Consider the following 14854-nt stretch of genomic DNA (forward strand, 5'->3'; position numbering starts at 1 on the left):
TCTATGAACATGGCTGATCTCTCCACAGTACAGTTGATCAAGGGCAGGGAACCACAAGCGAAGCCTCCTTTATTTTGCCACTAGCAGAGCCTTGGCTGGTTGGCTTCCCAGATTGCCCTCTAGACCACTGTCTTTGCTGCGTGTGCCCATTTGTTCTTTAGTCCAAGGTGATTTCGATCTGCATCGTCTGAATGTTTGTGTCCTGCCAAATTCATGTTGAAATATACTCCAGAAGAGTTGGGGCTTCCGGGAGGGAATTAGGCCATGAGGGCCTCACCCTTGTGAACAGCATTAGTGCCCTTATGAAAGAAGCCTGAGAGAGCTCGTTTGCCCCTTCCTCCATGTGAGGACACACAGAAGGTGCCTTCAGTGAGGAACAAGCCCTCACCAGTCACTGAGTCTCCTGGCTCCTTGATCGTGGACTTCATAGTCTCCAGACTATGAAACCCTACATTTCTGTTGTTTATAAATTACTCAGTCTAAGGTATTTTGTTAGAGCAGACTGAATGGACAAAGGCAGCACCAGAGTTACAACATGCAAGGTATGAGTGAGCCTTCACTACCATTGCTGTGTATTAACAAATATGTTTCAATATTTAAATCTTTTAAAGTTTTTAGTTTTTAGCTAAAGACATCACTGACTTAGTTTTTTGCTAGTTATCTCCTATCCATCAAAGAGGACAAAGTGGGCATTTGATGTAGCGTAAATACAGTTGTTCCTCAGTGTCTGTATGACCGCCCACAGATACCAAAATCTATGCATGCCTAAGTCCTGCATTTGGCCCTCTGTATGTGTGGGCTTCACATTCTGCAAATACTGTAGTTTCAGTCCACATTTGGTTGTAGATGCAGAACCTTTCTGTACGGAAAGCTGACTGTACTTATTTTTTAAAACCACATAAAAGTGGACCTGTGTATTTCCAACCCGTATTGTTCACGGCTCAACTCTTGTTTGTTAGATATTGTCAGCGTTTTGTGACTTAAGTATGAGACCCAATGAACTACTCATTTCCATCTACGAACTTTAAAACATTAGATTGTACTGCTTTGCTTTTACTTCTTCTTTAGTGTGGTGGATTTCACCTAGCAAGAACTTTCAAGTAATTAAATTCATGAAATGCTTAGCTTTTGCAGCATCTTAAAGAATAAATTATCCAAGCTCAAGACTGAAGCATGTAAGCGTTAGGTTTTACTTACTGTGTTTTGAGTCTTCTAAAGAAGAGATGGAAAAAAAATGACTCTAGTTAAACTTGAATTGCCTTAGTAGTGTAGCTTTAAGCCTTGTAAAATTGCTAAGTTAAATTGGCCCTGTGTGACTTCCTAATCGCTGTCTTATACAAAACCCAGTCAGTTTGGTAGCTCAGTGGTGCATAGATAAGTTGAGATTTAATTTAATCATTTTGCATGCAACGTTTATACATAGAAAGATTTACACTTTTAATGTAAGAGATGATTAAAGTCCTGGTGGGAAAGCTGATGTAATTATCAGCTTGTAATTATCAAGTGTGTTAAATAAGTATCCAATTACTTTTTCCCATTTTTTTTTCCCCTCTCATTTGCTTCTTGTTTCTTACAGAGCTTTGACAACAGAAGGGGTCTTCACTGGACAACCTTAAACATTGAACATGGCAGGACATTGTTTTCATGGCATTTGTACCTGTATTTCATTGTAGGTGCTAGACTGGATCGAGAACCACGGAGAAGCATTTCTGAGCAAACATACAGGTGTGGGGAAATCTCTTCATCGGGCCAGAGCATTGCAGAAACGTCATGAAGATTTTGAAGAAGTGGCACAGGTACAACAATGGCTTCCATTATTTTATCCCGTAAATACCCGTGCGGTTGATTTTGGATTACAGTTTTAACCACATTTGAGATAAGTTAACATTAGCTCGATGCGTTTGACACCTCAGATGAGGTAAATGCTCCGATTTCAGAGTGAAATTGTCATTGCCTAGGCAGAAACATGATTTGGTCAGTTGACCCTTTCTAAAATGTGATGTTCTTGGAACAGAAATGTGGCTTGGGTGTTTTTGTCCTGTTTATTATACCAGTGTCTTTTGACTACTTTGTGAAATTCCAATTTATAGTCAGGAAATAACAGTTCCTTTTGTGTTTCTGTAATAGTAGGCTAAGCCTTACTTGTTCTGTTTGCATTGCTTTAAGTGTGTGTGCTTAGGAAACAGGAGCTGGGAGTCCAGTGTGTTCCGAATGTGGGTTTTGTGGGGTTTGAGCACTGGCCGTGTGACTTTGGACGAGTCGCTAAACTTTTCTACGGGTAACTTTCTGATCTGAAAAATAGACCCAGTAATTTATTTAATAAGATATTTCTTATAGTCAACTTCTTTAAACTAGTGAGTTGTGGCTTGATGAAGTAACACAGCAGAGATTCACAAAGGAAGTGGTGAAATGTTACGGTTGAATTCATTTAAAAATGTCCTCAATGTAGATTTATTATATGGAACAATTCTGGTGTTCTGAGAAGGAGGAACCCAGAATTTGAACCTCATGTTTACGTGGTGGAAGCGAGTCATACAGTGTAACTTCTGCAGACACAAGACCTAGCTGCAGGGGCCCTGGGCTTCAGAGTCTGTTTTAGACACGGCTGCAGTCACCTCAGGAAGCTCTTGGATCCATTTTGCATGCAGTTTTGCAGAGTCAAGAACTGCCTCGTGACTAGTTTGAAGGTCCATTCCTTAATTTTGTACAGTGATTGTGAGTAGCTCTATCCTGTTGAATGAATCCATGCTAATTGATGTGTATGTGTGGTGTGAAGAGCCATCGTGCATTTTCATAGGCTAGTGTAAAAAAAGAAATAAAAAATACTTTTCATGCGAAGCTTTTTGCAAATGACTGTCAGAAAAGGAAGATACTCTTTCATGTTAATATTCCTTTTTTAGATTTAAAAAGTTATGATTAAAACAGCCAGTAAAGCCCAGAAAACTCAGGTTCAAGGAAGCATCTGGTGTTGAGAGCACAGAAGATTTCTTTACTGTCCTTCGTAAGTCTTTGGCATGGCGTCCTTCCTAAGTACCTGCCGTGTGAGTTCCTAAACCACCCTCGCTCTTTTTTGCTTATCCCCCTAGATTCCAGTTACCTTCCAGAGAGGTAACCTGTCACAAACTTACTATCCAGGAAGCCATTTCTGTCAACAGCTTTTCGTATGTGCCGCGTAATTATCTTGTCTTCCTGGATGAAAGAGTGGGTCATTTAGGAAAGCAGGAGACCTTGAGTTCATTCTCGATTTTTAGAAGAAAAGCAAACCAGTGACTCCCTGGTCATTACTTAACTCATTCATCTTTTGCAAGGAGGATAACTGCCTCCATAACACTTGGACATACAGAATGTCCCCACATGTGTAGCAGGCTCTAAATTCTGATTCATGACAGCTGTTAGAGCATGCATATGTACAAAATAGGCTGTTGTTTTGCAGTAAGTTCGGTTTCTAATATAAGATGTATTGTTTCTAATCTTTCAAAATAAATGACTAGTGGAGAATTCAGGGTAAATTATTTGCTATCAAGCATTTGCTTTAGATTGGTGATATTTACAGGGTACTAAATCTTCTCATCTGCTTATTTTTCCTTATTAAAAATACTTCTAAAATTTACCAATATGATTCCACTGCTTTCTGATTGCAAGACAGTGGAAAACTTCATCTCTTGGAGCCTCGGTTATCCTTGCTGTAAAGTGATGCCTGACACCTACCTTCACCGAGTTGCTGTGATGAGAATGCATGTAGAAATGCCTGACGCTCAGCAGGCGCTGCTGGTGCTGTCTTTGTCCAGAACAGTACGATCATTCAGATTATTCAGATCTTTTGGTGAACACTAGCCTTGTGTTTACATTTCGGGACAAGAGCCACTAGAAGGCCAATGCGCCTGCCACTTTGCTCTTCCTGCAGTCTTCAGCTGCAGGACCAGTTCTTACTAGAGATGGCCAGAGGCTGTATTTGGAATCCAGTGGAAAATAATGAGACTTGGCTCTTCCTGCAATCCTCAGCGGCACTGAAAAGCAGCACCAGAGGATGTTGAAGTTGTATCACCCCCCGGGCCACTTCACCTCGCTAAAACCCTCCCACTCCTACACCACACAGAAGTGTGTGTCTGGTCAAATGCTGAGAGACACAGATAGTTGTCTGTGTTTTGCTGTGTCTGGAGAAATCCACAGCACTTCTTGGGTCCGCTGTTAGCATTTGTGGTGCTGCTGACTCTGTCTCATGCACACGTTGCAGGGGCGGTGAGCTTGTCTCTTGGGATGCTGTGTTTTCCCTTGACGGATGAAAAGACGATCCCTGGGAATTTGTGTGCCTTTTAGGTGATAATTTAAGTTACCTGGGGCTTTGAATTTGTACTGTAGATGTACTGGCCCATCATTCTTGTCATTACATTTCTGTATTAATAAAATACCTTGGAGGTTTTCAGTATGCAGACTTTGTTGTCTTTTAAACCAAGCAAATGTAATGAAAGTATTTAGGCCTCAAATGCTCATTTTCCTTCTTTTTCCTATCTCTTCTAAGATCCCAAAATCCCTTATTTTCCATTGAATTCTAAGTACAGCCTCTGGTCCTCTTCAGTGAGAAACAGCCCTGCAGCCAAGGATTGCAGGAAGAGCAAGGTCTTGTGCACATTTGCCTTCTGGTGGCTCTTTTTGTCTCCTTGAGTCCTACCAAGTTCTGAAGAAAAAGAGGACACCAGTTAGGTCCCCACCCTGGCCTGGCCTTGCCTTATTCCCTTTAATCCCCATGGCAGGGATGACCCCCACACCACGGATCAGAAAACGGGTCCAGCGTGAGATGCCTCGGGAACAGGATAGTAGGGATTGGACAGGAGAAGCCCAGTCTCTCAGACTCTCAAACGCTCTCTGACCTGATATCCTCCCCACTTTAGTCCAGTGTCTCAGTTTCTCTCCTTGTGTGAGAAACTGTGGCTTAGGTGCCGGTTGTTTTAACAATCCCAGCTCTGCCGACTGACTTGGTGGACAAGTTGCTGCAACCCTCTGTGCCTCGGTTTCCTCGCCTGTGAAATGGGAATCAGGTAGTATCCATGTCCTGCTGCTTTTGTGAGGCACAGTGTTAAGTACCAAAATGGTAGCATTTCTGATGAGTATGGTTGATGTTAGCACAAGGAAATCTCTGTTCTCCGGTTGCAGAAGGACCCAGGGAAGGTCTCATTCCCAGGAAAACCTGGCTGGGGGTTTCAGAGGCATGAGTGCTGACGCACGCCCCACCAGCCCTGGCGCCTTTTGTGCTGCCTCATGTTCTTCAAGCACAAGATGAAAAGGGAAATAAATGATGGCTGTTTCATGCCTCACATCATGCACTTGTTTCTTTGGGACATTTTAAAAAATATCTTTACCTGTTGGAACAGAGGTGGGAAGGCTTTCAGAAATGTAATACTTGGCTGTTGGGAGGCTCTGTCATCTTTAGATCCACTTATCAAATATGAGAAGTTCACAATTCCGAAGCTGTAGTGGTGATCGTAGGAAAACAGGATTCAGCTCTTTAGAAATGTGTGTCTGTGGCACTCTGGGTTCTCTGTACAGCTTGCTACACTGTTAGCTTCATTCAGCATGGAGGCCCTGTTGTGCCCATGATAGAGATGCAGACACAGGGACTCCAAGGGGATGCTCAGCCGGGAGTAAGCAGGGATTTCCAAGTCGTTTTCCCTGGAAGGAAGCCACCTGCAGGTGCGGCCTCTGATGGTCAGAGAACCTTTGTAGGCAAGAGCGCATGCAGACCCTCCACAGCAGAGCCCTTGGTGCTCTCACGGCTGACCACGGTCACAGGGGTGCCCACTCTTGTGCCCAGAGGCCTGGGTGCCAGCCATAGGAGGGGAGGGCCTGGATGAGAGAAGCCCTGGAAAGCAGTCAGGAATTGTTCCATAGGTGAAAGTTGCTTTTTAGATCTGTCTCGTATGTGTGTGTACACATGCACATTCACATCTGTCTGTTAAAAACCATGTATTCACACAAATAACGCCAATTCCAGCCCCATGCCAAGTTCACTCAAATTTTCTCCTTTTCTATCTTGATAACTCCCTTTTCTCAAATGGAGACACCCGGCTCCCATTATCCCTCAGGTATTGGCTTACTTGCGTCATTCCATTCTGCTGATGGAACCAGTCTCCCAACTGGGAATCCCTCACATCCTGCTCAGACTCTCACCGATGAGGCGCCTTCCCTGTGCACCTTACGTCTCTGAGAAGGATACGGATTCACCTTGTTTCTCAAGGGAAACCAAAAGCTCACTCTCTGGGCCTTCTTAGAAGGCCTGAGCTCTGTTCCTTTCCTGCCCTCACGTTCTCCAGCCTTTCCCGGGGCTCCCCTCCACCGGCGGACCCCTCTGCAGTAGCTTTCTTTAACAGCATCACGGCTCTCGCATGCCTTGCTGTTGGGGAACCCACTTACAGCCTCAGATTATGAGGAATTAAAGTGATTTCTGGAGTATTTTAGACATGTATTTACACTTTGAGCTCTTTAAAACTCTGGCTACTTTAGAGCCATTATCGTTATAATTTCCTTTTTCTCAAAACATGTGGCCAGGCAAAGTGGTTCACGCCTGTAATCCCAGTACTTTGGGAGGCCAAGGCAAGAGGATTACCTGAGCCCAGGAGTTCGAGACCAGTCTGAGCCACATTGCAAATCCCTGTCTCTCCTAAAAATACAACATTTAGCTGGGCATGGTAGCGCGTGTCTGTGGTTCCAGCTACTTGGAAGGCTAAGGTGGGAGGATTGCTTGAGCCCAGGAGGTCAGGGCTACAGTGAGCTGTGATCACACCACTGTACTCCAGCCTGGGCTACAGAGCGAGACTGTCATGCAAGCTGGAAAACAAAACAGAAAAATAAAAAATATATAGCCTTAAGTAGAAGGAAGATGAGCACAGAATTACCAACAAGTAGAAATGTGTGAAAAGGGACAGCAACTTATGTTTGTTTGGAATTTAACCTTTAACTTGTACTTCGAGAATTATCATAAAGCATTGTATCATATGGAAAGACACAGGCTGGAACATCTCTGCTTGGTGATAAAACTGGAAGAAAAAGCGAAGCAGGCATTTGTTGCTGGGGGCCATCTCCTGGCTCCACCTTGGCAAAAATCTGAAAGCTCTGAGCCCCCAGACAGACAGCAATTGCCTGCAGATAGTCCATCGCTACCTTCAATACAAGGGTTTTGCCATGGGGTTCAAAGTTGAACAATCTAAAACAACCGTGGGAAAGGAATTCTGCGTAGAATTCCTGAAACCATCTCTCCCCATCATATTTTTCTGTTTGATTCATGTAAGCGATCAGAAATATCACACATTGACTGTGTTGCTATGTATTACGGCGCCCAGCCTGGCCGGTTTGCTTTTCATTTACCTTCGGTTTCTCTGGGCTGTTCTCTTGTGCAGAACACATACACCAATGCAGATAAATTACTAGAAGCAGCAGAACAGCTGGCTCAGACTGGGGAATGTGACCCCGAAGAGATTTATCAGGCTGCTCATCAGCTGGAGGACCGGATTCAAGATTTCGTTCGGCGTGTTGAGCAGCGAAAGATCCTACTGGACATGTCCGTGTCCTTTCACACCCACGTGAAAGAGGTAAGGCACCTGGAGACCAAAATATAATCTGGGTCTGAAAGAGTCTTTACCTCTTTGGGAGGAACCTGAGTTTGGTCATAATGTGAGAAAGTGGACAAAGGTGGCAAGTTGTAGGATGTAGCCCAATAATGCTGAGTGTGTCTGTGTGGACAGGGAAGAGCCGGGCTTGTGCTGGCCTTCCTTGTTGTATGAGGGCATGGCTGCCTTTGCTGGGGCTGCCCGTAAAGAGAAGACCCATGAGGGTTGGGAGAGACAGAGAATGTCCATTTCCGTAAGTAGGGGACCTGCGCGTTGTTGGTCAGAGCTGTTGGGTTTCCTTCCTGGGTGTGAACCTGTCACATGGTACCATCACGAGTGCCTCTGGATTTTACGAGACTTCTCTCAGATGCTAGTAAACTGAGTGTTACCTAATATTGAGTTTAAATATGCCAGAGCCAACCTGGTACAAATAATATTAAAGCTAATGTCATAGGCATGCACCTGTTAATCAGCTCATCTCATGATAAGAAATAATGTTATTTGGTGTGTGAAAAATAGGTATTAATTATACCTCGCATATAGATGTTATTCTTGGTAGAAATCATATAAAGTTACATGAAGGAAACTACTATGTAGCTTTTGAGGAAAAAAGAATTTAAAATAAAAGTTCATATTCAGGGTGACTACAAATTGAGTAGGGATGTCAACTTATCACACCTTACTTCTGTGTAAAAAAGAAAATTCCCTGTTTCACCGAGGACCTTCACAGAGGATCATAACGTATTCTGATGCAGCCCTTGATGGATGGGAAGTGAGGGACCCTTCTGGGCAGCTGGGGACTGCACATGGAAGCCTGTGGTCATAGGATGGGAAGAAGGATTTGGAAGAGGAGGACTACTGGGGGAAGAGGGGAGGTCGAGGCCTGGCTTGCCTCATTTCAAGGCATCAGCACTCGGAGACCCACCAGTTCCTTTAAAGGGGAACGTCTCTACCAGCTCTGAGATCTTGGGCAGTTAGTCCTCAGGCCATTTGTCACTGGAATGTTTGAACTGCAGGTTTCCCTCTGAAACCCTGTGAAACTGTGAAGGAGTGGAGGAGAGTACGCAGCAAACTGCTGGGACCCCTGGGGTTTGCGCTCAGTCCTGCCCCAGGCTGGCAGCTGGTGCTCTTGGTCCTTTCTGCCAGGGGGCTGGTGCTTCTTGGTCCTGAGATGGTCATCAGGATAGAAACTGGCACAGCTAGCTTTTCCTGCTCATCAGAATGCCATCACTCAAATTGCTCTTGAAAATACTTACAAAGAGGCTATTTTCTTCTGAGGAGATACATTAAGTGGACATTGTTCTGTGGCAGTTTCTAGTCATTGCTGCATGTGCCACTAGACTAAAGTTTTCCACTTGTCTTGAACCGAGTTTGTCTCTTGCTGTCCTCCAGCCTCTGCTGGCTCCTTGCCCCAGCCTCCCTGTGGCACTGCTACCAGAGTAATTTTTCTGAAATAGAAATTTGACTAGGCCATACCCCTGCTTTTAAACGATCAGTGATTCTTCTTGTATGTGGGGAGCAGCCTGATACCTCTGCGTCCTCACAACATAGACCACGTTTTTGCTTGCAGCCTGTCTTGTGCTGTGTCCTCCTCTTCCAGGGCCCCTCCCACTCAACACAGTATCCCTGGATTCAGGACTTTCCGGCACCTTTGAGACGAGGATGGGTGTAGTTAGCTGCTCTCCCCTGCACCTTCTACAGCTTCCTCCACATGCACCTGTTAACAGCATTTGTCATGCATGTGATTGTGTGTTACTTTACATGTTTTTACACCCTAGCTGAGAGGGAGGGAGAGGGTTAAAGTGATCTGTGTATGAAAACAGATTGTGGCATAGTTCACTAAGCCGTGACATCAACAGAACACGGGCCAGAAGCACAGCAGCCTGGATCCTTTTGAGGGCAGGGACCTGGGCAGGGGTGTCCAGTCTATAGGTTCCTCATTCAGGGCCCAGTGACCACAGTTGCCCTGGATGCCATAGATGCCATAAGGGAGAGGCAGGAAGAGTGCCAGGCAGCTGCAAGTGGCTGAGAGGCCAAATCGAGAGGAAGAAGTGGAGGGCAGAGGGCCTCGCATCTGTGGCACGTTCCAGAGCCAGGTGATTGGAGCTGATACTTGTGTGGCGTGCCTGGCCATATTCTGTAGCAGCTTAGCCGTCTGAGGTAAGGATCTCGCTTCCTTATAGGACAGAAGACTCTTCCCACCAAGCAGTATTTGTGATTTAAGTCACCTTTTCAATTTGGCAGTGGTTTTCAGAAACCAGACACTAAAGGATAACTGGAAGGAAAGTGCTTTTTCAAAAGCGGTTCTCTACAAATAATTTTTTAAAAAAATTAGCCGAGTGTGGTGGCACCTGTAGTCCCATCTTTTTGGGAGGCTGAGGCAGGAGGATCACTTGAGCTCAGAAGAAGGTTGCAATGAGCAGAGGTCACACCATTGCACTCCAGCCTGGGCGACAGAGCAAGACCCTGTCTCAAATACAGAAACAAAGCTCTTGTCCAGAGGCTTCGTTTGGGTTCATTGACTTTTGTAACAGCAGCATTTTTAAGGAAAAATCTTCTAATAAGAGCATCCACTTACAAGATGATGGAGTCCATATTGTCACTAGGTTTGGAAATTATTTAAAAGTAAAACTACATTTTGTTTTCATTGACTTACACAATAGGAACTGCTAGTATGTATGAGTTTGTAGACTATGGAGACCTTAAATCAGTTTTAAGGACTAAGTGGTTCACTTTCACGATTGCAGGATTTTTGGTGCAGTCTATGAAAGGCCATCTTCCTAGCAGAGAAACTGGCATGTTTTCCCCGGTCTGCTCCGTCTTACTGGCGTGCACCTCACGTAACATGGGACCAAGGAGGGATTGGGGCCCAGTCAGGGAGCGCATAGCAGGACACACGTGTGCCCGTGTGATTGACATTCAGGGATGCTGCCCACGGGCTGGAATGCTGCCTGTTTCTTCCCCTCAGTGTGCCTGGACTTCATTTTTAGCCCCAGCCATTTTCTCAGTAGATTTGTCTTTCCCTGACCAGCCTGAGAATTGCCCTCAGTTCTTTCTCTGTGCTGTACGAAAGCCCTAAAACGCCCAGGAATCCTTGGTAGGTTCCATGCAGGAAAGAATGGTGTCTTCAGTCATTGTATTTTGAAGCTGGTTACTGAATGAAAACTAAGATAAGCTTAGAACAAGTTTAATTCGTTTAAAATGAAAAGCTAGATGGGCCAAGAAGAGGAAATCATGCTAATTTGCTAGGTGTTTGCATAAAGTCACTAAATGTATTTACATATCAGATGAACAAAAAATTGCTAAAAGAAGCACGTTATCTGAATCTGTTCTTCTTAAGCAGATCATACAATTAAAAATTACACAGAGGAAGATAGAAAAAGTAGCTTGTCTTGGCTGGGCACGGTGGCTCACGCCTGTAATCCCAGCACTTTGGGAGGCTGAGGCGGGTGGATCACGAGGTCAGGAGATTGAGACCATCCTGGCTAACACGGTGAAACCCCGTCTCTACTAAAAATACAAAAAAATTAGCCGGGCGTGGTGGCGGACGCCTGTAGTCCCAGCTACTCAGGAGGCTGAGGCAGGAGAATGGCGTGAACCCAGGAGGCGGAGCTGGCAGTGCGCTGAGATCATGCCATTGCACTCCAGCCTGGGCGATGGAGCAAGACTCCGTCTCAAAAAAAAAAAAAAAAAAAAAAAAAAGTAGCTTCTCTTTTTTATTTAGGCAAATTCATGAAGCTTTTTAGAAATTGCCGCCAAAGGCTCTCCTGACAGAAGTCAGAAGTTAGTTTTCCTCACCGCCAAGTGTTCCACAGTGGCTCTCCTCTTCACTTTTATCTGGAGTATAGTTGTCACCATCTCTTTTTGCAATAAATTCCTGGCCTTCTGATGAACAAGTAATACAAACATGAGGTCATAACAACTCACTTTAAAAAGGTACGAAGTCAAGGTGATGTTTACTGAGCGTTAGCTCAGGAATCTCTTTAAGAAACCCCTGGCAGACGGTGGCTGCTGGAAGTCTTGTTGAAGACCAAGCTCTTAGGCTCCAAAAACTAAGACCTCTGGACTCTGATTCTTTTACCCCAGAGGACAGAATAGACACTTGTTCCTGAGAAGAGAGAAAAGGGGACACATTTTACCTAGGGCACAAATATTTTCTACCTGGAGGTAGAATGCAGCGGGTGGTTGATAGAGATTTCGGCCTCAGTTTGCCCCTCAAGCCGGGATTTGGAAGTATTCCAGAACGCTGTTTTCTCTAAAAGGAGTCTGGAGGTTCGTAGCCTCCTTTCAGAATGCGTGTAGCCTGATGCTTTGTTCTGTTTCTGTTTTGTTGTTTAAGTATTTGAAAGGAATGCTGATTGGCCTGACGTAAGTTTTGGTTTGATTTGGGGAGGATCTTTCTCCTCCTACACGTTGTGGTCCACTCTCAGTCCGCCTGCAGTATGCATTCCCTTCAGTCCTGTGTATGGCATTTATTCACGTCAGTTCGGTTGATAATGCTCCTGCTGTGTGTCCTTTGTTGTTTGTTCTCCTTTCCTTTTGAATGCATTTTTCCCTGTTTATTTGTTCATTCACTCTTTTCACTCACTCATTCATTCCAAAGTGTCTCTCAAGGCAATGGTAATGTGCAAGGAGGTGATACCTAAATGAATGACCAAAAGAACATGCTTCTGCTTTTGTGTGTCTCCTACATTTTAGACTTTAAGTTCCTTGAAGCCCAGGACCATGTCTCACTTACCTTTGTGTTTCCACTAACTAGTCTGTCTCCTGGAATTGGCAGATACTCAGTGAAAGCCTGTGAAATAAGTGATGTCTATTTCTAGCACATTATTCTGAGATTTAATGATAGATTTAGTGATTGAATGAGATTTCCATTTTCAAATACAGCAAAAGCATAACTATTTTTATTCATTCCTGTTCATTCAACTTCATTCTCAAAATTGGGTCCTGAGTTAACTGATAATTACCTTGAAATGTGTGGGTTATTTGAGGCAACCAGGTGGTGACATTGAGCTGTCAGCCAGAGTTTGTTTCTGGAATTGATTCAGTGCCCTTGCATTGATTTTTGTTCTCAGAAGCCAAGGTTTCCCAGGAAAAATCATTCCCACTTGAATTGGGCTGTGATTCTTGCTGGGTTTAAGTAAAGGAAGCCTCTTGGTTCTGTTTCTGCAAACTTACACACTGAACTGGGACAAGTTTTTGTTTTGAGTAATGGCTGGGAAAAGAGGAACCTTTCATTTTATTCAGAAGTCAAAAACAAAGGCCTCCCAGCCACCTGGAGATGTTTTGTTACAGACACCAGCCTGGCTCTGTGTTTATGCCTAACACTTGAGCGTCTTTGTGCTGGGACCATTGCTCAACTCTGCAAGGGGAGAAGAGGGAGAAAGCCAGAGCTGCCGGGCTTCTTGCTCTGGGGCTGGGGGAGGGTTCCTGCGAAGCAGGTGCGCTCTGGCTTCTTGGTGGGTGAGGCTCTTGGAGCTGCCTCTCCTCTGACCCTCAGGTCTTCACCAAGTTTGCTCCAGGAGTGTATTGAAAACATACCCAGTGCTCTCTCAAGCACCCACTGCTTAGAGGGCCCAGATTTCTTTTCCTTCTTTCCCTTGCGGAGCTGGAGCCTGCACCAGGCATCTGGTGTTTAAACTAAAACAGGAAAACTGGCTAAAGGTCCACAGTGCTCACTGTGTGCACTGGCTGCCCTCCGGTGGGTGCTCTGATGATCAGCGGTTCCAGTGGAGGGCCTGTCACTAAGCAGGCTTGACTTCCTCCTCGGGGGCTTTCCCAGGGGAGGTGTGGTTTTTTGCTCTGCGTGGAAATGACCCTCTGCAGCCACAGAACACAGCCGTTTTCTGAATTATCCCAGTCTCTTGTGTGCACTGGATTCCTCCAGATGACTTATGTCTTTTGTGCAAAGTTCTCTAAAATTTGACTCCCAGCTTCCAGGCCTTTCCTTTTGCCCTTCCTGGAAGTATTTTTGCTGATGAGTCATCTGTCTTTATTTTCTAAAATGATTTGGTTTTTGTTCCTTTCATTCCTGTTTCCACCCCACATATATACACACGCTTCTTAACTTAGAGGGTTATATCCCAATAAATCTATTGTTGAAAATGCACTAATACTGTCACAAAGATGAAAATTCACAGGTCGAACCATTTTAAGTCCATATGCTCCTCGACTTACATGTGTGATGGAGTTATGCCCAAGTAAGTCCACCGTAAAGTTGAAAAATCAAAGTGAAACCATCTTAGGTTGAGGACCATTTGTTTGTACCTCCAAAGATGTCTATCTTTAAACATACTCCCTAGCTTTTCTTCTACTTTTTATTTTGAAGTAATTATAGAATCACAAAAAGTTGCCAAAAAAAAAAAAAGAGAGAGAGAAATGGACAAGGAGGTCCTGTGCATCTTCACCAAGCCTCCCACAGCGGTAGCATCTTGTATAATCTCAGTACACAAGCAAACCAGGACACTGACTTTGCTGCAGAGCTTATTCACTTTCCACGAGGTTTAGATGTGTATGTGTGCCCGTGTGTATGTGTGTGTTTAGTCCTATGCATTTTTATCATGTATAGATTTGTGGAACTGCCATCACTTTCAAGATACAGAACCATACAGAATTTTCCCATAATCAGAGGGTTCCCAGTGCTGGCTTCCTTCAGCCGTATCTAACCCCTGCTCCACCTCTAACCCCTGGCAACCACTTACCTGTTCTTCTCTGCTTCTATTATTTTGTTATTTCTAAAATGTTACATAAGTCATGCAGCATGTAACTTATTGAGGTGGCTTTCTTTTTTTTTTTTTTTTTTTAACTCAGCATAGTTTCTTTGATACACCCACTTTGTTGCATGTATCAGTAGTTCCTTCCTCTTTATTGCTGAGTAGTATTTCATGGTCTGGATATATCACAATTTATTTAACTATTTGTCCATTGGGGACATTTGAGTTATTTTCAGGCTTTGGCTGTTACAGGGAAATATACGGAAATTGTGAACAATCCTGTCTGGGTGTTTGCGTGAACATGGTTTTCATTTCTTTGGGGTAAATGCCCAGGAGTGCATTTGTTGGGTCCTTTGTAGCCACATGTTTAGTTTTTAAAAGATGCTGCCAAACTGTTTTCCAGAGTGAGTGTACCATGGTACGTTACCACCAGAAATGTACAAGTGATCTTCAGCTTTTCAGCATCTCACAAGTCCGGGATTGCTTCAAGTTTGTCAGTGAGAATGGTTAAAATCCAACATGTGATATTTTAGAGTAGAA

General features: G+C 44.3%; 1 protein-coding gene across 1 annotated transcript in view; it reads left to right on the forward strand.

Annotated features, from left to right (window-relative positions):
* TRIO (trio Rho guanine nucleotide exchange factor) overlaps nt 1-14854 on the forward strand; it is a 367450-nt gene that overhangs the window by 189177 nt on the left and 163419 nt on the right. The window contains exons 10-11 of the mRNA XM_031666092.1: nt 1674-1796; nt 7392-7583. Coding sequence (XP_031521952.1) covers nt 1674-1796; nt 7392-7583 — 315 coding nt within the window. The remainder of the gene's footprint in view (nt 1-1673; nt 1797-7391; nt 7584-14854) is intronic.

This window comes from Papio anubis, chromosome 5 (assembly GCF_008728515.1).
Source record: "Papio anubis isolate 15944 chromosome 5, Panubis1.0, whole genome shotgun sequence".
NCBI classification, from domain to species: domain Eukaryota; kingdom Metazoa; phylum Chordata; class Mammalia; order Primates; family Cercopithecidae; genus Papio; species Papio anubis.